The 24831-nt window shown below is 42.9% G+C and overlaps 1 protein-coding gene across 1 annotated transcript in view; it reads left to right on the top strand.

The window, feature by feature from the left end:
• Positions 1–18454, top strand: part of EIF2B3 (eukaryotic translation initiation factor 2B subunit gamma) — a 108310-nt gene extending 89856 nt beyond the window's left edge. Inside the window, exons 11-12 of the mRNA XM_089518637.1 lie at positions 11543–11646; positions 18257–18454. Coding sequence (XP_089374763.1) covers positions 11543–11646; positions 18257–18309 — 157 coding nt within the window. The 3' untranslated portion in view covers positions 18310–18454. The remainder of the gene's footprint in view (positions 1–11542; positions 11647–18256) is intronic.
• Positions 18455–24831: the final 6377 nt, after the last annotated feature.

Here is a 24831-nt window from a genome sequence, read left to right as displayed (position 1 = left end):
CAGAATTGGGGGCATACTTATCAATTTTGCAGATGACACCAAATTAGGAGAATAGCTAATACCCCAGAGGACAGGACCAAGATTCAAAATGACCTGAATAGACTAGAAAGCTGGGCCACAGCTAACAAAATGAAATTCAACACGGAGAAATGTAAGGTATTGCACTTAGGGCGGAAAAATAAAATGCACAAATATAGGATGGGGGACACCTGGCTGAATGAAACTACGTGTGAAAGGGATCTAGGAGTCCAAGTAGACCACAAGTTGAACATGAGTCAACAGTGTGATGCAGCAGCTAAAAAGGCCAATGCAATTTTAGGCTGCATCAATAAAAGTATAGTGTCTAGATCAAGAGAAGTAATAGTGCCACTGTATTCTGCTTTGGTCAGGCCCCACCTAGAATATTGTGTCCAGTTCTGGGCGCCACAATTCAGAAAGGACATTGAGAAACTGGAGCGTGTCCAAAGGAGGGCGACAAAAATGGTGAAGGGTCTGGAAACTATGTCCTATGAGGAACGACTTAGGGAGCTGGGGATGTTTAGCCTGGAGAAAAGAAGATTAAGAGGTGATATGATAGCGCTATTTAAATATTTGAAGGGATGGCATATTGAGGAGGGAACAAGCTTGTTTTCTTCTGCTCCAGAGAACAGAACCCGGAACAATGGAAGCTACAGGAAAAGAGATTCCACCTCAACATTAGGAGGAACTTCCTGACAGTAAGGACTGTTCGACAGTGGAATGCACTCCCTCGGAGGGTGATAGAGTCTCCTTCCTTGGAGGTCTTTAAACAGAGGCTGGATGGCCATCTGTCAGGGATGCTTTGATTTGGATTTCCTGCATGGCAGGGGGTTGGACTGGATGGCCCTAGTGGTCTCTTCCAACTCTATGATTCTATGATTCTATGACTTGTAACTGCAGCTATCAGAGACTAAGAGAATGTGACTTGATCAGGAGTACTCAGCGGGTTTCCATGGCTGAACAGGGATTCAAACCCTGGTTTCTAGTGCCATATTCCAGCACTCAAACCTCTGTACCACACTGGTGCTCAGTAGTGGTGGCCCAGTCAAAATAAATGCATATTACTTTCTTTGCAAACTTGCCTTCCAAAAGTCGAGATACTAAACAAGACAAAAGGTTTGCTACTAGGCTGCTGCCACACTGCAGAATTAATGCAGTCATGGTTCCATCCTGTGTAATCCTGGGATTTGTAGTGTGTAATGGCACTAGAGCTCTCTGACAAAAAAGGCTAAATATCAAACAAACTACAACTCCCAGAATTTCATAGCACTGAGCCATGGCAGTTAAAGTGGTGTAAGACTGCATTAATTCTGCAGTGTAGATGCAGCCCTAGATCCAGATGCCTAGGAATAACTGTTGGCATAATGTATTTTATATACTATTGCAGAAGCTGACTAGATCATTGGCAGGAAAAGATAACAGGTCAATGAGCAATTGTGACTTCAGGAAACAAATCAGCTTCATGAGTCTCCAAGAGTGGATCATTTTAATCATTGCTCTTTTGTCCAAAAGTTCAGCACTCCTGAGAAATGTGCCCAAGTAACGGAAGGTAACATCCTACTAGTCCCAGATCCTGACATATAGGTCAGCAGTTTCTACATAGAATCTCTGTATGTCTTGCCATACATTTTGGGCTTCCAGTACATTTGGTGAGTTCCATGGCTGTCATGAACTGTGAAGCCAGAGCTGACAAGGTGTACTTGGTGTAGGGTGTCTTTCAGATCTAAGGGATCACCAACTCTGAGACAGATCAGCCAGGATTCTGTTAAGCAACAATGGCCCGTTCCGCACGGGCATAAAGTACGTGTTCTGCACCCCTAACCCCAGTACACACAGCGCGCGTACAAAATGGCGGCACCCTATATAGATGGGTGCCACCATTTTGACGTTGCGGACGCTTAGCATCTGCACGTCACGCTGTGAAAATGATGCAGCAAGTGTGCCACTGGTGCCTTGCCACATCATTTCGGCGGCGCAAAAAGAAGCTGCTTTTTGCTGCTTCTTTTTGCTCCGCGAGGGAGCCACGCGGTACAGAAGCTGCGGTTCCCTCGCAGAGCAAGTGGAGGCGCCGGCAGACTGCCGCTTTCAGGCGGTCTGTAACAGGCCAATGTATTCTGCATTATTGCAAGTTTCCTAGAGCAAGTCTCAAATATGAAATATATTCTATTTAGACTATTTTGGGGCAACATCTACCACCAATAGAGTCAAGACAGGACCAGTTAGTGTTTTCCTGGTGTGACAACATCACCCAATGCCAAGTCATACATGGTTGCTTCTCCATCAGCTGTTGACATGTCATTTAAAATCACCAGATTGGATGTGTTGTGTTTCATCATGTTTACAGACTGGATGCAAGGCAAGTATTTGTCATCCAAATCTCTGGCAGGCAAATCCAGGTCCAAAGCTCCACTTGAGGTCTTGACCTCACTTATCTAAGCTCCTTTTCCTCCATTACTTTAATCATTGAGTCCTAAATAATTAGTGGGTAGGCTGTAATTATTGGCTATACTTTAGATTCCTTCAGAATAGTCCTTGGGTGCTGAACACTGCAAATTTTGGTCTCCCTCCCTTGTCATTCCCCACTCCTCCACAGTACGTTTGATTTCACTCAATTTGCGTTTTCTGGGGCTAAAAAGAATAGAAGACCACAATTTCTTGGCACTCTCACTACTTTAGGTGATGGAGACTTTGCCTTTTTTTTTCTGGCTCTCTCTCTCTCTCTCTCTCTCTCTCTCTCTCTCTCTCTCTAAGTATAGGGTTAACTTCCCTCAACATGCTTGATTTATAGACAGATAGCAAGCTTTGAAAGTCAGCAGTGCTGGCACTGTGTAAATCAACCTTCCTTATTTATAGTTTCAACAGGAAAAGGAATTATTTCCCAATTCTTTACATTTCTTTCCGAAGCAATCGACCACCCTGTCCTTTGGTTTAAAGCTGTGTAGCTTTACCACAAAAAAAAAAAAAAAAAAAGGGGGGGGGGAGGCCTGGGATTGCTCTGCTATAAAAACTCCAGATTGTATGTTCTTGGACATCGACTTTAGAACAGCTTCCTCGTCTAAGCCCACACAAGAGATGGCCTATGTCTTTGGCTTCCTTCCCCCCACCCTTCAAACAATCTCTGACCTCTTAGGAAAATAAATAAAAGATAAAGCAGGGCCTGGAATGCTGCAGAATGAGTATACATTTTACTCTCCGTTGTTTTCTGCTGGGATTAGTTGTTTACAATGGAGGAATGGGGGTGGCGGAGGGGAGGGTTACAGCCTTACTGAAATTAGAAGCATTTTGGAGTCATCTTGTTAGGTGGTCTCTGCTTTAAAGACCTAAATCCTTGTAATCTACCCCCTCCCCTTATGCCTTCTTGGTCATCACTCCCCCATGGGCCTTTTCTCTTTCTTTTTTAAAGTCAGTCTCTCAGCCCTTCTTTCTTTTTACCACACCTGGACAATACATTAACATATCTGAGCATCTGATGGCTATGCCTGTGTTAGGCTACAGTACTGAGCTAAATCCCCCTCTTACGAATGCAAGAGAAGACCAGCTCAGCTGTTTGGCTTTTTGCTGAGTTTCAAACACATTCAGATTGTAATTTTAGTGCTAAATCAAACCTGTTGGCAGTGCTCATCAATTTTGTGATTTCTGATTTTCATTATTAAAAACTTAAAATACAGAGGGGGAGAGGGATGCAGTGGTTATTCCTGACTGTAAAGAACTTGTACAAATATTTATGTCAGTATTTATGTTTACAATTTCAAAATTCAGTAAACGGATGCTGGTTTTTTGCAAAAAAAATTATTTGTTGACTTCCTTCTCTTTTACAATTTAAGTTTTACGGGCTGAAAGATTAAAAAGTAATGATAATCTCTTATCATTTCACCTAATAAAGTGAATAGCTCATTTCTTTTCTGCTCTTTGCATGCCACTAATCCTTCCCAAGTCTGCTGTAGATAGTCACCCCCTCAGCTCTCTGGATTTCAGTGTGCACTAGTGGTGTCAATTCTAATGGCAGACAGATCTTGTTGGAAGGACAATATGTTTATTACCAATACTTATACAAAACAGAGTGGGATACAGTTCCAGCCTATGTGAATAATATTATTGCATATTCTGATTGTTGCATTTCAAATACCTAGCAGTTATATATCATCTTGGTTAAAGCCGTAGTAAGTTTGACAATGAGATCATATCTCAGGGTTCGTGCAGACTGGTGGTTTGTGCCAATTTATATCACACTAGTTAATCTTGCTTCTTCGTGCTTTGCTGTCCAAATACTCTTCTGACCTTTGTTTATTTTTTAAACCTGCAGTAGAAAGGTGACACATTTCATTTCATTTGTGGGCATCTTATGGTTTGTACTGTTAGATGTGGTGTGCCCCGCCCCTTCAGAGCCCCCAAATGTGATTTTAGATTGCTACAGTCCTTATGCAGTCTCCTTCTGTTTCTCTCTCAGTGCCTCCTTATTGAGTGAACTTTAATGGGGCTGCTCCTGGGTTTGTTTCCTGTGAAAACCCCTCCCCAGTATATACACACACTCCAGTAGACAGTCTCCAGTGCCTCAGTTCATATAGTAGGTGAATGTGTACAGGCAGGTGATCTTCCTCAAAGGAAACAAATACAGGAATAGGACCATTACAATTTATCATTTTAGCACTATAACTTCATAGAGATTTAAAAAAAGAAGAAGCAGATCCCTGTGCTTGGAAAGATCAAACTCAAATACTCAAATAGTCAGCCTGAGAACTTAAGTGGAGGAATGTTTCCAATGACCTTCCCTTGCTGTTCTAATGCATGCTGAAATTGACTAGTATGTGGAGGTTGTGATCTTTGTGAGCAGAGAAGTCTACTGCTAAAGCTGTAGAGAGGTTTTGGGGAGGGGGAGAAGGGAAACAGGAAAGTGTGTGAGAGGAATTTGAAGCATACATCTTCAGTTGTCACAATTCATTTGATGACCAAATTTGTTTTGTTTTGTTTTTAAAGCCTCACCTTAGAGTAGGAATAAGACACTTCATAAGAAGGAAGGAGAAGCAGTTAAAACCATCACTGTTGGCAACCTGTCATTTGGATCATGTTAAAAAGGGGAATGTGTTGCAACAAATACTGTCTCTTCCTGACACATTAGCACCTTAAGGAAGAGCCCACTAGGTTGTTTTCTACCATACCACCAGATTTCTCCAATTTAGTTGAGGCTTGTATATCTGTCATAGCAAAACATATTGTACCTTTCTCTTGGATTCTGTGAATAAACTTCTTGTTGTTTACCCACTAAAACTGGATAATCATTTTTTGCCAAGCTGATAGTATATCCACAGAAAAAGAAGTGGAACGCCAGGAATATGTCCATTTTAAGTTGCAAAGGCAGTTCTCTCAGTCATTGACACTTTCAAGTTGATCCATTCCCTGGATGTTTCAGAATATCTTTCTATCTTGTAATTTCTTAGTTCCTGATAGTTTCCTAACAGCTCTATGCTTTTATTTCCTTACTGTTTTTGCATCCTGAGACTTAACTGGACTTCCGAAACAAAGCTTAATGTGCTGGATTTTAAAAACAAATCAACAAACATAATATGCAATATATAATATAAACATAATAAAGTGAGCATATAGCAACATCCCCCAGTTATGATGTTGGCCCAGTACAGGCCTCCCCAAAGAGGCGATCTGCACCCACCCCTTTGCAGCTGCAATCCAGCATTTTCCGGGCCATGGACAAGCGGCAAAATGCTGCTTCTCCATGGCCCGGAAAATAGGTGTCCATGGGCTTCATGCCCCCTGACACCTAGGTCCTACAGAGGAGAAAGGGGCGGCCCCTTTCTCCTCAGGATTGTTCCCGTGTGGTTGCCACGGGAACAATCCGCTCTAGGAAGTGTGGACACTGCACGTCGCACACCTCATCATGGCGGCCCCGTGTGGATGGGAGGCCGCCATGATGACGTTCTAGGGTTCCAGACATTGCAGTTGCCATGTGGTCTGGAACCCTAGAATCGGCAGCAGTACACCACTTTGTGCCTGTCTGTATTAGGCCATTATTTGTTTTTTTCTGCCCCATCTCTTCCTCAGAGTTGGGAACCAAAGCATCTTACAAAAATGAAAACAGATACAGACAAAATCGCATATCAGTAAAAAATTAGTAATCATACTAAAACATCATACAATTAGTAAAATGATCACAAAACGATTCATAGAATTAAAACTTTTAAAAACACATTCACTAATAAGCAAGAAATAAGACTAGTACATTACACTGATACGCCCTTAGTTCCCAAAGGTTTAGGAGTCTACACTTGCCAACAGAAGAGCACCATGCATGGAGGGATTCCTATCTCATACCCACCAGATGTGTTGGCTCACAACTGTCCTCCTGCACAGCCATGGCTATTTTAGTCCCACATGTCTGTGGGCATCGGGTTGAGGAAGACTGGCACAGAGGCTGATTTCATGTTCACATTGGCCAGCCTGTATCCTTTTAATCTCTTGCAGCTATCTGTTACTATCAGCTCCTCAAATTTTTAAAGTCTAAAGACATCCATTTCTACTGTGCTGAAAAAGTATTTTTCTGACTAATAATCTATTTCCCATTGTAGCCCCCTCTTTACAATGTATACTTGCATAGGTGGAGTCTATCAAAGCTCTGTTATAAAGGCTAGTAGAATTCAGTATATGTGGTTATAGATGCAGCACTCAGAATTAGAAATCAGGCTATCGTTAAATGAAATGTTTATCCTAAAAGAAAAGCATCTCATTTCTAGCTCTGTAAACTTGATTGTGGGGAGGGGAGAGAAAGTAGACTTAAAATATATAAACTCTAAATTCTTCTCTTTGCAACCTTTATGATCTGATTTTTAAAATGCACACAAAAAGCATTTGCAAGTAATTTCCACATGGCTGTATTACATCTGTCAATGCGTGGAGGAACACCCACAAGATGTGTTTTACTTCTTCAATTTGTTTTCCACTCCTGTGGTAAAGCTAGCCAAGCTTCTCTATTGTGTGGCAGGGCCATAGTGGGAGCTAAGAATTATCAATGTGTGCTTGAAATCCAACATATATTGATTGAATTTTTAAATGTTTCCAGCCCTGGGATGCTTTTGTCATTCTGGAGCCAGAAAATACATTTCCCTAGTTCTGTTGGCATCCAAACTTAGATTTCTGCTCTTTCAACCCAACACATGTTGTGTGCAGTACAATGTCTTATCCGAATCATTAGAAACAGGAGCAGAAAGGGCATTTCTATACACATGGTGCATGAAGTCCTGGCTCTGATCTGTTCCCCAGAACTTGGTCTATTGGTGCCAACAGGAAGATATTTTTTAGATCTTATGTGGGGATGATTTCCTAGAAAGTGAAGCTGGGAAGGTAAGCATTAACCCCCCTCTCAATGCTGTAGTACTCCCCCAAACTCCCCAAACACATAGCAGTTGTTAAGCTCATCCATTTAAACTTTCTTTCTAATCGTGATCGCATGGAGTAGAGTAGTCTTCCTCCAGAAGTGAGAGGAAATGAGATGCAAGGGTGTGGGGGGATGAGTAGGGAAGGAACAGAGCAGAACTTGGAAAAGTTAAATATAGGACCACAACTTCTGGACTGCCACCACTGGTGTGGGGGAAGACATGGGACACAGCAACATGAGTGATAAAGACATAAGGAAAGCATGTAAACTTCCCAGTGTTCATGTGACTCCTTTTGCCCTGCCCTGTGCTGTGGGGTATGTGTACTGCAAATGTCTCTCTAAGGGTTTGGACCTCTTTTAAGTGCTAAGCAACTTCCCTGAGAACTAAAAGTCCCAAAACACGGATCTAACGTTTGAGTTTAATCCTTTGATGCAGAATTTTAAAAGGAAAAAAAACTGAAATTTTTTTTAAAGGACACCTCACAAGTGTTGTCTTAGCACATTAATTAGATCAGTTGTGGCCCAGTGTGAAAGACTGTATGCGTGAATGTGTATGTGCCTTCATGTCTCCTGTTGACTTAAGGCAACCTCACAAATTTCAGAGGGTTTTCTTAGACAAGAGGTGGTTTTGCCCATTCCTTCCTCTGAAATATAACCTACAGCACCTGATATTCCTTGGCAGTCCCCCATCCAAGTACTAACCAGGGCTGACCCTGCTTACCTTCCAAGATCAATGCCTTTAGGGTATTTAAGTCTGTGTAAAAGATTAGGTTGCAGTAAAAAATACTAGCATAAAGAACTTAGCCTGTGAAGATAATAAAAGACAGCAGTTACTTTATGTCTACAGAATGCAGGTACTATATGAACTTCAGAACTGTAGTATCACTGATAGAAGCTTGTGACAAATTTCTTATCACAGTGAGTGAAAGAAAGATAAAGGAAAATTCTATATTTACTTTCTGTGTATTTGAGTCACTTGACGCCAAAATGCAGAGAAATTTTCAAGATACATTTCTCACTCTATAAGGTTTGGAAAGTTAAAACTTTGCAGTTCATGATTATGGGAACGCTGGGCATCCTAAAGAGGCTGTTCCCCTAGGAGAAGTTATTATTTATTTGTAACATTCATGTGAGCCAGTGGAGGGAAAGTTCAACTGTATGTAAACCAATGGATTCTAGATACTTTTAAAAAAATCCCACGTGGGAGGGTGGCCAGTCTTTATACTGCCATTGCTATGCAGCAAATGGAGCTGTTGGAAAGGAAGCAGCTGTGTCAGTGCCCCAGGAACAGGGAGCAAAGGGAGAGAGCTGTCTATAGAGCCTTCCCCCCTATTAACATCTCAATAAGAGGCCTTGCCAAGGCAGCCTGAGCTAGATGACTCCATCATGCATAACTGCAGCCTTCCTATGCAAGAAAGGAAAGCAGTTGAGCTTGGAGCAAGGAAAGTCTTGCCTGCTCAAAATGTCCCCCTTTTCATAATGCAGGCCTGCTCCTTTCTGAACCCTATGATGTCTTAGAGGGAGATAGATTCTTTTCAAGAAGAGGATTGTCAACTCAGCTTTGACTGCAGAAGCTGGGTTTCTGATTGTGTGGTTGAGATGGGAGCTGATCTCCCTGGCAACCCAAGGCATTATGATTGTATCCCTGCGAATTTTCATTAAGTCCAGTCAGGGTCTCTGTCTTCTATGTGTCATTAGCTTTACAGAAGGTGACCTGCCTGCCTTGACCGCCCTGTTCCACTGGAACAATGACTGTGGCAACCAATAGGGGGAGGACTTTCCCAGGGTCTAAATCTACCCTGGGTACACTTTTAAAGAGGGGGGGGGGGGGGAGAGAGAGAGAGAGACTTTAGTGTGGAAGGTCGAGATCTAATTTGTGTGAATTTTATAGTTCAAACAATCTTGGTAGTTTTCATAACCAGAAAGCACACACTTCCTAAATGTGCAACAATAGTAGTAATGGTGGGTCGGGAGGAGAAACAAAATAAAAAGTTTTATCAGATTCATTCCAGTTGTAAAAATTTTTTCTTTTCTTTTTTTCTCTTTATCTGTGCATGTGTGGTAGGGACAAAATTTTGAAATTTGATGCCAGAAGTTAAGTAATGAAAATAAATATAGCATTGTGGCTTATTGTGCTGCTGGAAAAGGCTGGTGAGCTGGACAGAAATCCAAACCATTGCAAACTACCCTTAAACATTTTATGGTTTCCTAACTGGTGTGCACACTCAATGCTTCCTCAATTTTCAGAAAAGAAAAAGTTTATTCTCCACTTCCATGTGGACTAGGAACTCAACATCATGCCTTACTCATACAACATGATGAAATCCTGTCTGCAAATTGTTAGTTACCTGAGACTTGGTTTATTAAGCTCAGCTTGACTGACCTTAATAACTATACCAGTTTATGCTCAAGCAAAAAGCTATCATCTTGATATGTATTGGATATGTATGTAAGAAGTACAGTATACCAAATTTAATTCTAGTGAATATTTGTAGTGTATAATGCATTGATTCTCTTAATCCTTATTTGGTTTGATGATGGATTTTCATGAGACAGACAAAGGAATAATGCTACTTATGTAAAGGATTTGGATAACGTAGCATTGGCAACTTTAGCTTTCTTTCTTCATCCTCTTGGACTTGTAAACTGTTACTTTACAAACCACCCTTTTGCAAAAGCTGTTGGCAGAAGAATCTACCTTTCACTGTTTGGGCTATATCCTTGTTATTTTAGCAAACTGTGTGCAAGGTTGCACCAATTGGGAATCCCTGAACCAGAGAGCATTCCAGGCTTTATTTCCTGGGCTTTTGTTGGTTTAACATAGCAGGGTATTTGTGTGTGCATGAATACAAAGTCAGTGGTAATATTTACCCTAATACAAAAGGGTGGGGGGAGCTCTATAAGGCAGTAGAAACTGCAAACAGAAAAGCATCCTGGATGTGAAAGGTGGCAACTGTCTTGTCTTTGTCCTTTTGTGTGCCTCCTTTGTGACATCTGGCAGTAGAGCTCTGTCATAGCAACTGAGCACCCAGACTGGGGGAAAGGGGGCTAGGATTTTCAGAAAGGCAGGTTGTATGCCCCAGGTCTGCTCAGAGAAAACTACCTTTTACCAGGCCAGGTTGTTAATCCATTGAATCCAATATTATCCAATCTGACTGGCAGCAGCTCTCAAGAGACTCTAGCACAGTTTTTCTGATTGGCAAAAATTTACCCTAAAACCTCAGACTCCTGCTGGAAATGTTACAAGACACAAGGGACGTGGATCCATGTATGGTGGAGATGTTCGAAGTTGGTTAAATATTGGAAACAAGTTCATATTTTAATAGAAAAGATGTTACAGATTAAGTATGAAATGCAGCCAGAAATATATTTGTTGAATATGTTAAATGAAATACCCCCTAATATTGAAAGAAAGTATTGGAGAGTTCTTTTATATTTAATAACTGCTGCAAGATTAACAATAGCTCAATACTGGAAAAGTTCAGAAACACCACAAATAGATGAATGGTTATTTAAATTAACCAATATGATAGAAATAGACAAATTGACGGCGTGCTTAAGACATAAGGACGTGGAGAAGATTACAAATGAATGGTCAAAAATAGTTGAATTCTGTAAAGAAAGATGGAAATAAGAGCAGGAATCTATTTTTACTGTGTTAAAGTACTTATAAGTAAAATGACTATGTAGAATAAGCTTATTAAGGATAAATCCTAGGAAATGATATTATTGTACATGAAGAATCAATGTTGAAATTTTATCATTTCATGTAGGTCACTCAAGGGGAGGAGGAAATTACATGTACTAAAACTTTAAAGGGGGAATTCTTTTTCCAACATGTGGATTGAAATCCCCTGTAAAGTGTTTGTTTCTTTAACTGTATTTTTTATTTTATAAAAACTTTTAATTTTTTTTAAAAAAGAGAGACTAACACAGTTTTTAAAATCACCTACTAGTCATTCTATTTTTAAAAGAGAGATTACACTTTCTCTATACAAATTATGTGCTCTAGCACTGAACTATGGCTTCTTCTGCCCCATCATTCCCAGATATCCTTGGCTGCAGTGGTGACATCTCACTACTGCCCTTGATCTAATTTCCAGCTACATTTTGAATCCACATTTCTATTGTATGTTCTAGGTGCAGCCTACAGAACTGTGTTGTATGCCATAATGCAGTAATTGAGAAAGGAGCTGACATCAAGGACTGTTTGATCGGAAACGGTCAACACCTGGAATCCAAGTGTAAGTGGAAGATTTTCTTGTAAACCAATAGTAGCTAAAATTCTTAATCCATCATAACTTCCAGGGTTTATCTTTTCCTAAACTGAGGAACTTGTATGTGTACAAAAACTTTTATTAAAAAAATCAGTAAACTTAGTTGAACACAATTTTTGTTAAAATAATTGTTTGAAATAAAGGTTGTTTAGGATCCTGCCCCAAATTAAGGGATTAGCAAAACTTCCATTGGGCTTGTTGTAGATAAAAACTGTCCTTAAAAGGATGACAATTCCATCATGCATAAAGTATTAGGTAGTACAAGGAGTTTTTAGACTACTGCTTTCTGTCATATGTTGTTCCTGTTCCAAATTAGCACTGCCCCAACTAAAACAGGTATGATGTAGTAGGATGAATATTCAAAAACATGCAGCAAAGCTGCAGGGAGGCACACACTATAGAGTGAAGCTGACGTTGGGAGAGTGATTAACTGCGTATCTATTCCCTAATCCCTGTTTATTTTCTCTTATTTTGGGTTCTTAATTGCCTGGCCCACCAGTCTAAAACTATAATGTGAATTATGTAAAAGAAAGAGAAGATGTAGTCTTCATCAGCCTTATTTTAAACACAGGGTCCATTAGAAACTGTTCACTGCAGTTGAAGGGGTTAGTGATAGTTTCAATAACTGTCCCTTCTGGATTGATGATTCCCATCTTGATGAAGGACAACGTGTCTAAACTATCTGCTCAACGCTTTAAAATGAATCAAGAAGATTTGGCAACTTCTTGGTTTTGGGTGTGGGGCTCTGACGAAAGCATTCCATTAAGTGGTTCATTTGTGGTGGAAATGGATGGCCTGCCTTTTTCATCTTCTCAAGCTGTGTGATTTTTAGGTCTTAACTGTCTGTAATGGAAAGGTTGGCTTGGTTTGTGTATACACAGTTTATGACCCCAGTTGCAGAAGTGTTTACACTGTTTTTTGTCATTTGATGTGTATACAAATGCAATCAGTTCTCATGGGTGTGCACAGACACCATACAGGGTTTCTGATAATTATTTATCATGTTGTTTGGATATTAAAACTACCACATCCACAACAGTTTGGAGTGGACAATGCTTTAAAACGATAAGAAATGTATTCCTTATTAAAAGAACCTTATTATGATTTTTCCTAGCCACATATGGTGTGCTAAGCTCAGACGTTGAGCTCTTTCACACTGCAGTATTACAGTACCTCAAGACCCCTTTAATGTCCATGGCTGCATCTTACAAAACCCTGGGATTTATAGTCTGATGAGGTGGTTCCTCTCTAGAAGCAAATTCTATATACCCCATAAATCTATAAATCCCAGGGCGGGAGTGAACTGATTTTGTGGTTCCCAGGACCCACAAAAGTAAAAAAAAAAAAAGGGGGGGGGTAAGGCGCACTGTATTTCTATTTGTTTACATTCTTAAAAATGGAGAGCAAGCCTTCCAGGACGCTGACCTTCCTCCTCTCCCACCCCCACTCCATTGGGACTCACGAAGCAGCAGCAACACCAGCAGCAAGGCAATGAGTTGGGCGTGGCCTGGAGCCTTCCCCTTAAAGGGCATTGCTCCACCCTTTCGCCCCCTTTGTGAAGACCAGGCTGCCCATGGCTCCTCATATCTCTCCCAACCTGATCCCCATCCGTCCCCTCCCTATCTCCCAGGTTCCCTTCTTCTGCTCACTTTGGAACTGTCGCTCCGCTGCTTCAAAAGCGGCAGTACTTCATGGTTTTTTTCTTTCTCACTCTCTCAATCTTCTTGCTCTGACTGAAACTTGGCTCCCGGCCCATGATACTGTCACCTCCGCTGCCCTTTCTTATGGCGGTCTTTCTTTTACTCATTCAAGCCGTCCTGAAGGCAGAGGAGGAGGGGTCGGCATCTTATTGTCCAACGCCTGCCAGTTTCAACTCCTTTCTCCCCCCACTAGCTACTGTTTTTCTTCCTTCGAATCTCACTCTATCCGACTCTTCTTTCCTTTACAGCTCCATGTTGCTGTCATTTATCGCCCCCCTGGTTCTGCCAACCAATTTCTTTCTGATTTTGAGTCTTGGCTCACATTTTTTCTTTCATATTCTGTTCCCTCTCTGATTCTCGGTGACTTCAATATTCATATTGATGATCCTACAAATTCTTCAACCTCTCGCTTCAGTTCCCTCTTAGCTTCCTTCGATCTTCTACTTCACTCCATTTTCGATTAGATTACTGTAACCTTCTCTTGGCAGGGCTTCCTCTCTCTCACCGCCACACATTGATTTCTGCTCAGCACTCAGCTTCTCGTATTATCTCACTCGCTCGCCGGTATGGCCATGTCTCCCCCCTTCACTGGCTCCCCTTTTCCTTCTGCATTCAGTACAAGCTTCTCCTGCTCACTTTTAAAGCCCTGCATGGGCTGGCCCCTCCCTATCTCTCTGAACTTCTTTCTCCCTACATCCCCACTTGTTCCCTCCATTCTGGTAGCCAAGGTCTCCTGTCCCAGCCCAGGATTTCCACGCCCCAGTCCCGGATTCGTCCCTTCTCGCTTGCTTCCCCCCACTCCTGGAACCTCCTCCCCTTACAAGCACGACTCAACACATCTCTAACCAGCTTTAGAGCCGAGTTGAAGACCATATTGTTTAGGGAAGCGTTCCCAGGGAGTCTGTGATTGTGACCTGGTTGTTTTGATGCTTGACTCAATGTTGGATATTTGCTGTTTTAAGGTGTTTTCTTATGATGTTTTTAATTTGTTGTTTTAACTTCTAGAATGTACGCCATAGGCAGGCTTTTTATATATTCTTGATTTTATTTGGTTTTGTACAGCACTGTATACATTTACGGCGCTTTATAAATAAAGCTAATAATAATAATAAATAATAATGGCCAAAACTAGACAGAGTGCTCCTTTTCTAAGTCAGGCTTCTGGTTGCACTATATTGTTGTTTTTGTGCCTTGTGTACAGTGCATCATTAAATTCAGTTCAACCTGACATTATGTGACCTTCACACTACAAATATTGAGTCCCACGTTTCTGGCCTTTCAGATTATTTTCTGTGATACAGCAGTACCCAGTTCCTTGAGAAAGCCATGTTGGGTTCAGGGTTAGGAATTTGAACATACCTTTTGCTTATTAATAATATTGGAAATTGAAGAACTGGAGTCTGTCAAGAACAGCCAAATATATAGTTTCCTACTTTCCATGTTGACAAGATTTTTGCTATTGTTTTGTATTTGTAAATAATTTGTAATGGTCAAGATTATTAGGTAATTCATATCCAGGAGTTGAAAATTATCTCTTTTCCTGTGCTTCTAGAACATATAGGCAAATTTACTCAATCCCTATCAGATTTTCTGTAGTCAGTAGCTGGAAGTAGCCCCTTCATCATCCAGTGTTATTTACTTTTTTCCAACAGAAACCATGCCTAGGTTAGGAGGAAGCTTGTCACCTAGAGATTTAAACTGTGCTGCTATTTTGCTCTAATAATTAACCCTATGTATACAGAGGATTTGAAAGAGAACAGATTTTGAACATGGAGGTCTATCCCAAACTAGAATATACCACAACAGGAAACTGCTCAGTGAGGCTTGAGGTTCTCTGTAAACAGCCCATGTGAGTCAGAGACCTTGTTGTTAATTGTCCAGTTCACCACTTGACATTTGTATAATAGCAACTGCACATCTGGAAGCCCTTGGAAATTTAACTCTAGGGAATTGGCTGTGTATATGCAGCCTACAGTGGCATCTGCACAGGGATAGCTCTGTAATAACATAAGAAAAACCAATTTTGAGAGTTTCCATTCGCATTCATCCTTCTCCCTCCTCAGAAGTAGGCACAGAAGCTCTTAATCGACCCATAACATGCATTTGAAGATCCTAACAAACTTGTGTTTTCCAAAACAATGACATTTTGCTGTTGAGATTGTAGAGCTGTGCTTTACAAGCATGTCTTGACTTAATTTAGGGACTTGTCTGCAAACAGTAACTGGCCAGCCTGTCTTGCTCAAATAATAATTTAGCATTCCTTCCCCCTTCCATTTGACCCAGCTTGCAGTTACTGCTGTATCCTGGAATTTACTGAACTTTATTCCTTCCCAACAAGAGAAGAGCAAGCACTTCTTCTCACTGCTTGCATCCCAGACTTCCTTCTCTTCCATTCATCTGAGTGCATAGGAGGAACAGGCCTGACTAAGCTTGGCCAAGAAGGCTGCTCACAGTTGGGGCTGCTGCCATTTTTCCTTTCTTCCCTGATCATCTTACAATATGGCTGTTTTGTCAGAGGCATAGAAAGATGTAAGTTCAGGTTCCTGAGGCAAAGCTATGAGCTAGTTGTTTTTGCCGTTTGAGTCATGAATATTTAATTCCTGTGGATATCTGTTCTGCTCCCATTGTTGTGTTTTTTTTTCATATTTCTTTGTAAAACATTTGCTTTTCCACCAAAGCCTCCAACATTTATGCAAAGAGACACCAATAAAAAAAAAGTCTAGCAATGAGATATAATTTAATTTTGGCGCAGCAAACCTCTCTTCTGAATATCTTTCTAGTGCTTGTCCACAAGAGAGTGGTGGTTGGCCAAGTCGGATTCTCAGAAAATTCTGTATTTAAGACGTTTTGTATTAAAACATTAAGATATTTTGCTGGTCGTATGGCTGTTTACCAAACTGGCGGACAGGACAATGTGGCTGAACTGAAGAGATGCATTAAGTATCTCTTTCCCCATTGATCATACCTGGGATCATTCAGAGCCACTCAGACAACTGACACACTCCTTCTTTGCAATTTCTGTCTGTCAATTAATAACGTATATCTAAGTGAACATTTAATTCTAGGAGCTGCAGTTGCTCCTAAGAAGTGGCTGTACAACTCCATTAGCTACATCAGACCTCTGGGCCTTCAGTGGGGCCACCCCTGAATTGTCCAAATAAACCCTGAAAGCCAGTGTGGGTGTGTACGTGTGTACACAACCTTTCTGTAACTTTATTCACATCCTCTCCCTTCTGTTCCTTTTTGTTTTTAATATACTAATTCTTATTGTTGTTAAACCATATCTGTCTTTTAAGGAGCGCTCATATGCAGCAGAGTCTTTCAGCACTGGTGTATAATAGAGCAGTAATTCCGTGCCAGGAACTGTTTTCTATTTTATTTTAAAGGATTTATAAAACAGTGTATGTAATTGAGTGAGTAAACTGAACATTTTCTCGAGCCCTTGAGGGATGGAACTTCGTGGTGGTCCTGGATTTTGGCCCTAACCCCATCTCTCTTCTCTTCTCTTCCCACATACACACCCTCTTTCTCCTTCTCCTCTTCCTCCTCCATTACAGCTTAGCTTTGCCACCACCAGCAGCAATCTGTCTGGGTCTAATTGAGCAAACAACAAGGCGATGCTTTCATATTCCCTGTGAAGGCAGGCTCTCTAGGAGAGATGCTGCCAGCAAATATCAATTGTCCAGTAGAAGAAATAACTGTTATTACTGTATAGTACTATGATGGAAAGTCACCGTATTTATTCAGATTACAGTTTTTTTGCTATGAAAGGTGAACAGTCTTCTAGATCCCAAGCTTTCTGTGAGGCATTCACAGCCTGTCTTTTCAAAGCCATTTGCTTGTTGCAGTGCTCTTCTGTTCCCAGCAGAGATTCCTGTGTAACATGTGACTCATTCTCCAAGCCATTCAGGTTGGAGCACCCAGAACAAATGGGCCAGGCAGTGCTCCCTCACCGGGTGCTAATCAGACATTTTGATGTTGCTCTGGATCTGCTTGGCACAGATGCTCTCAGTCTGAAACAGTTTGTGCCAAGCAGAGTCCAAATTCTGGGACCCTTTTGAAAAGTACCTTATTTAATCCCCCTCTTTTCTTTGCGGCTTGAATGCAGCTGTAGCCCTGCCAATGTCAAATAAAAGACAGCCTGGTAAGAAATTTCTGAGAAGGTGGAGAATATGTAAACGCCTATCTGGGCTTGAGAATAGGGTGATGCCAGCTGAAAAGTAATGCCTCTCGACCTAGGACTAAAAACTCCTATATAGCCCTTTTCTTCCTGTTAATTCAGGGTCCACTTCTGTATAGGGCTAACAGAAGGGAGTTCAACTCCTTACCAGTGGGAGGTTTGCTTGGTTGGGGCTGAGCTGTACTTCAATTTCTACTTCATTCTCTTTTTTTAGGCTGGTATATTTTCAAGCTGATATGTGGATATTCATCTGTCAGGCAAGCTGTTGGCTCGCCTCTGCCTTTGTTGCTGAGTAGCAGTAATTTTTTTGTTTCTGTGTGGCTTTGAGTTATTTGTAACTTGTGGTGACCCTAAGGCAACCCTGTCACTGGGTTTCTGGGGCTGGGAGCAAGTGACATGCCCAAGGTCACCCAATGTGTTTCCATAGCTGAGCCTGGTCTCCAGAGTCACAGCCCAATACTCAAACCACTATACCACACTGGTTCATGGAAATAACACATACTTGTACATTCTTTCATTAGCCACCATCTGTAGCTTGATCAGTTTTCTTTCTTGAACTAAAACAAATAGTTTAAGCACAATAATCCATTTCGTAGTTTTCTATTTCCTCTCTTAGGTTTCCTCTTGAACAAAGTATAAGTATTAAAGTCTTTCCTTTCCCTCAATACAACAGATTTTTTTTCTTTCTTTCTTACAGCTAAACACATTAATGAAGTTATAATGGGTACTGATCAGCTAATGGAAATCTGAAACAAAACTCAAGGATGGTTTTCTGACTGCCTGAACCTGCAGCTCAGCTCTGGAATCTGTTTCCTGTGATTACTCCTGTCATCACTGGTATCCACCCCAATGTCATCATTCAATTTACACCTTAATAAAGAAATATTTACAGTGACATCTGTCTATTTGTCTCCTCTGTTTGGCTTTTTCCTACTCCTCCCCTCATTAACATGCATGCAGCTTTGCAGAGGGTGATATTGGTTCCTGTAAATCCAGTGAATGCACTGTGTTGCCAGCCAAGCTAAGAGCAGGGACCACACAGATTGTGCTCAGTCAAAAGAAAAGCTTAGCTGATCTCATTCTGATGAAGGTGCCAGCTTTCTGAGTTCTAGTACCTTAGAAAAGCAAGATAGTACAGGATGACTCAGTCTTAAGACTGACTACTCGATGTTACAAAACGATTAGATAATAGTGGGAAGGGAAGCAGTAAGTGCAAGGTGATGTACGGTAAGAAAATTATTCTGAACTAAATATACTTTAGTTCAGAATTAGCTGCTCCAACTCAAGCAAAACATAACATCTGTGTCCATAGTCTTAAAATCACCAGTACAAAGCATTGCAACCCACAAAAAAGAGGAGAAATACTGCAAAAACAATGCATTTATAAGCCAACAATATTTTGAGAACAAGTTTAAACGTCTATGGATCCTACCTGAAAATAATATATATATAAAAAGAATGTTGTACAAAAAAGCAGAAACAATTTGTGAGGGTATGGAATTCCTTCCATTAGCAGGTTAGGAGTATTTCACTCAGTTCATAATATGAAAAACAAATTATTGAAATTCTGTGAGTCAGAGGTTTGTCCCTTCTTAAAATTTCTGATTTGCAAGAATTTGTCTAGCAGGAATTTCAGAAACACATCTGAACCTGGCTATTCAGAGTCAAGATGTACTTCCAGCTATTGGCTCAGAGGTATATTGGTTCATTTTCATTAGGAAATATGTTCTTGATCTTTTCCTCCCTGAGGGATGAAGCATTTTTCTCCTTAATTTTATGCAAGAGAATCAAAATTAGAATCCAGCCCTGCCCAGTCCTTCATAAATGAAAATTAAACCACATTAAAGAACTGGCTCAGAATGGGAAAACGGGAAATAGCTGTCTCAGATGAAAGATTGCTTACTCTCCAGTTGCATCTTCATGCCACTTTTGGGGTACTCTTGTGTGGCCCAAATTAACCCCACAGTAGGTCTAATTTCATACTGTATTAAGTGTGAAAAGAGGGCCCAATCCAATATGGCACTTGCTGTGAAGTGTGAGTGCAATAAAAATCCTTCACTTCCCACAGCAATCTTCAGAACTGCCCTAAAATTGGTTTTTCAGCCCTTCAGATCAGGAACATGAGGTTTTTTGGTTAGTCCAAAGCAGCAGCTGTTACCCTCCAAAATGTTAGATTGTAATTCCCATACTCCCTCTCTATTGGCTACACTAGCTAAGGCTGATGGAAATTACAGTTGAAAACCATCTAGAGAACCCCAGTTATCCTCCCTGCTACATCAGGGGACAGAGGACGCATTGGTGTACAAATTAGAAATATGGTTCTTAATCTGCATTTTCTTCTCCTTGCAATTGTTACTGACTGTTGGAGGAACAGACTTTTTTTTTTTTTTTGCCTTTTATGACCCGCAGGTGCTTGGGGCGAGATAAAAGTAGATTATCAAAGCAAGGATTCGCTCTTGATGTAGTCATCGTGTGTGGCTGTACAGCAGTTATAAAAAATAATTCCAAATAATGGTTCCTCCAGAAATCACAAAATCATTGCTGGAAATTTAACCCTTTAGTAGTCTGAAAGTGAGATTTAGGAATCTGGCCTAAACAACATATGTTTCAGACGTCCTTTGGTAATAGCAGTACTGTTTCTGTGTTCGTGTACCTGTAGTTCTGTCTTCTAAGAAAGGAGTTGATGGATTACAAGCTTGTGTGATCCACATTAGTACTGCAAGGTCAACTGATCAGAGCCACAGCTGGTTTGCAAGACAATCATTCAGGCAAGAGCCACTTATCTATTGTTCCTCATGAACCGTACACTTGGGATGACCTCATGTGCAAGCACATACAATATCTATATGTTTTTCACTATATAGATATTTTATAACACTAACATTTAAAGCTGGCCAGTACAGAAAGATCCAATTGAAAACCTAGAAGCTGAGAGACAAACGAGACACAAGAAAGACACTCCTGGCAGAGATTGGGGGCAGGGGAAGTGCTTCCTATCGTAAAACTATTGGAAGTTGGAAATATTTGGCAATACCCTTTAAATTACCGGTAGAGCCTGACTTTTTATTTTGATTTATATCCTGCCTTTTTTCCAATACAGATGACTCAAGATGGCTCACAGCAAATGTACAATCATGCAAATCAAAAACAACACAGAAACATTAAAATATATAAATGTTTATTGTATGTTTTATATATATTACATTTAATATAGTAACAGAAATAAATATAACCCTTATTTAAAAAGTTAAAACAATTTATAAAGCAAACATTAAAATAGTAAAATATATTTTAAAAACTCTATGCAAACCTTAAAATCTGAATGTAAAGAGATCTTGTAGCACCTTTGAAACTAACTGAAAGAAGGAAGTTAGCAACATGAGCTTTCATAGACTTAAGTCTACTACCTCATATGCATCTGAGGAAGTAGACTTAAAGATTACAAAAGCTTCCGCTGCCACCTTCTTTCAGTTTGTCTTAAAAGTGCTACAAGATCTCTTTAAATACTGATTTTACAGACTAACACAGTTATATCTTTGAAATCTTAAAATCTGAATTGCACAGCATTTAAAAGCCTAACCTTTTTGTTTGGGGGTTTTTCCCCCCTGCTGCAGAAAGAAAAGCAAGGATGGGGCTATTCTGGAGAATTCTGATCTCTCTAGGAAGGACATTCCAAAGTGTGGGAGCAGCCCTCTCCCTTGTTCCCACCAAACAAGCCTGAGGGTGGTGGGACAGTGAAAGGGGCCTTTCCAGATGAACCCAGAGCCCTTCAAATAACCTGGACCCAAGCCATATAGGATTTTATAGGTGAAAAACAGCACTTTGAATTGTGCCCTGACTTGCTTCCTGCCTGCCACTATTGTAGATGGCATCCCCTTATGGGCAGTTTCCCTACCCACATAATTCAACTTTTGCCTACTTTGACCCTATCTAGTGGAGTAGTCTTGTATTCTTGGTGTCTTCTTTTTTTATTATAGTCTTTTCACAGTGTACATCTCTTTCAACATCATGCATCATATGTAGGGTTGCCATATCCCGCCCCCCGGCGGGACAATCCCGGTTTGGGAGGTGCCATCCCGGTCCCGGTCCGGTTTGGCGCCCAAACCGGGACGGCCCCGCCCACCGCGGCCACCTCCGCGGCGGCTCCAAGGCCTTTCTGAGGCCTGGGAGGGCTCTCCGCGGTTGGAGCTCCAGCCGCGGAGACGCTCCCTCCCGGGCCCCAGCGAGGCCAGGGAGGAGGAGGAGGAGGCGGCCGCTTCCCACCGCGGCGATCACCGCGATGAGGGGCGGCCTCCGCCTCCTTCCCGGCCTGGGAGCCGGCCGAGGTTTGCTCCCAGACCGAGAGGAGGAGGAGGCCGCTTGCCACCGCGGCAATCACCGCGATGAGGGGCGGCCTCCGCCTCCTTCCCGGCCTGGGAGCAGGCCGAGGCTTCCTCCCAGGCCAGGAAGGAGGGGGAGGCCGTTTGCCACCACGGCGATTGCCGCGATGACAGGCGGCCCTGGCCCTCCTTCCCGGCCTCTATGGAGGCTTGGGCCTCCACAGAGGCCGGGAAAGGGAGTGGGGGCCGCCCGCGATCGCGGCGATCCCGGGCGCTCTCCTCCCTCCTTCCCGGCCCCTATGGAGGCGCAAGCCTCCACAGAGGCCGGGAAAGGGAGTGGGGGCCGCCCGCGATCGCGGCGATCGCGCCGATCGCGGGCGCTCTCCTCCCTCCTTCCCGGCCTCTATGGAGGCCCAAGCCGCCACAGAGGCCGGGAAAGGGAGTGGGGGCTGCCCGCGATCACGGCGATTGCGCCGATCGCGGGCACTCTCCTCCCTCCTTCCCGGCCCCTATGGAGGCCCAAGCCTTCACAGAGGCCGGGAAAGGGAGTGGGGGCCGCCCGCGATCGCGGCGATCGCGGCGATCGCGGGCGCTCTCCTCCCTCCTTCCCGGCCCCTATGGAGGCCCAAGCCTCCACAGAGGCCGGGAAAGGGAGTGGGGGCCGCCCGCGATCGCGGCGATCGCGGCGATCGCGGGCGCTCTCCTCCCTCCTTCCCGGCCCCTATGGAGGCCCAAGCCTCCACAGAGGCCGGGAAAGGGAGTGGGGGCCGCCCGCGATCGCGGCGATCCGGGCGCTCTCCTCCCTCCTTCCCGGCCCCTATGGAGGCGCAAGCCTCCACAGAGGCCGGGAAAGGGAGTGGGGGCCGCCCACGATCGCGGCGATCGCGCCGATCACGGGCGCTCTCCTCCCTCCTTCCCGGCCTCTATGGAGGCCCAAGCCGCCACAGAGGCCGGGAAAGGGAGTGGGGGCTGCCCGCGATCACGGCGATTGCGCCGATCGCGGGCGCTCTCCTCCCTCCTTCCCGGCCCCTATGGAGGCCCAAGCCTTCACAGAGGCCGGGAAAGGGAGTGGGGGCCGCCCGCGATCGCGGCGATCGCGGCGATCGCGGGCGCTCTCCTCCCTCCTTCCCGGCCCCTATGGAGGCCCAAGCCTCCACAGAGGCCGGGAAAGGGAGTGGGGGCCGCCCGCGATCGCAGCGATCGTGGGCGCTCTCCTCCCTCCTTCCCGGCCTCTATGGAGGCCCAAGCCTTCAGAGAGGCCGGGAAAGGGAGTGGGGGCCGGGAGGAGGCTGCTTCCCACCGCGGTGATCGCCGCGATGAGGAGCAGCCCTTGCATCCTTCCCGGCCTGAGAGGAGGCCGAGGCTTCCTCCCAAGCCAGGAAGGAGGAGGAGGACAAGGTTTTAAAATGTAGGACCTTTAAAAAAAATGGTCCTACATTTTTAAGCCTTGTCCTACATTTGTCCCGGTTCGGAGCTCCTCATTTATGGCAACCCTAATCATATGTTACCATAAGTATTGGTTCACACTGGTCCAAAACACAGTACGGTAATAATCCAGTATGACTGCTTTAATTCCCCTGGGTCAAATTAGGGGATTCTGGGAACTATAGTTTTGAGACATTTAGCCTTCTCTGTCAGAGAGCTCTAGTGTCACAATAAACCACAATCCCCAGGATTCCCTAGCACTGTGCCAGGGCAGTTAAAGTGGTGTCAAACTGGATTATTTCTGCAGTGCTTTGAACAGTGTCTCTTTCACAAAGGCTGACCATCAAGAGGGAATTTACAGTCCTTGCTCCTTTCACTTACAATAAAGTCATGTCTGCTATGGGTATTTGTCACATACCCCAATCCTGAAGTCAGTGGAATTGGAGTGTGAGCAAAAGGTCCAACTCAACAAATGATGTGGCAACGAGCAGATCCCACGTGTCATGGGAAGCTGCACTGTGTTCCCATTACACGCTGGTAGCATGACATTCTCTTTAAAGTGCAGACACATGAGGTTCAGACACAGGTTAACAGCACACAGTTTTTATTCTTTCTAGTTTTTCCATTCTCATCAAAACACATTGACTGTTGTGTTAACCAAAGCCAGAAAATATGGCTATATTAATCCCAATATACTCTTAAAGGAAATGGATTGAAGGCTGTGAGGCAAACAGTGCCAGTAAAAAATCTCTCACTCACACACACACACACACACACACACACACACACACACACAGCCCTCCCTCCATCGGCTGGAGAAAACTTCAGGCATCATCCACTGCACCCCATGTTATTGCTAAAAGTAGTTCAGCCTCAGCTACCACACATGTTTCCCAGATCCTCCCAACATTTCACAGATCAAAACTGGAACATGTGGCCATGCAACATCAGTGTGGTCAAGATGCAAAAAAATGTTATTAAGAGGAAAGACTGCAACAGTTTGCTTTTGCCTGAGCCCAGTAGAAAGGGAAAGGTTCCATCCTTTCGTTCCTCTCTGCATGCTGAGTTAATTGAGTGCAAACTACTTTTGTGCTTCAAACTCGGTTTGCAGCAAATGAAGTAAACTGAGGAGAAAGGGGGGGGGGGGATTGGAACATTTTAAAAGCAGCTGAAAAAGTAAGACAACAGAGAATTAGCTGGGATTGTACCTGCAAAATTAGAACAGTCAGAGGCCATGGTTTCCAGCAATGTCTTAACAAGCTTTGAGGGTAGTCTTTCATATTGACAAATACACAGATCAGATTACTTGTCCATTTAATTTAGTTTCAGACCTTGGGGAAAAAATTTGAACTACAGCACCCATAATCTCTCAGATCTCCAAAATCTCTGGAGTTGTGGTCCAGAAAAGTAATTTTTCCATACTCCATATAGTACAGTATTGTCTGTTCTGATAGGCACGGACTCTCAAGGTGTTTCACATCACCTGCTAGATGATTCGTCTATGTTTCACAGGGACAGGACCAATTGT

Source organism: Sceloporus occidentalis, unplaced genomic scaffold (assembly GCF_023333645.1).
Source record: "Sceloporus occidentalis isolate IW3139 unplaced genomic scaffold, rSceOcc1.0.p SCAF_3, whole genome shotgun sequence".
NCBI lineage: Eukaryota > Metazoa > Chordata > Lepidosauria > Squamata > Phrynosomatidae > Sceloporus > Sceloporus occidentalis.
The sequence above is the reverse complement of the archived record's forward strand: the minus strand, read 5'-3'. Positions and strand labels throughout refer to the sequence as shown.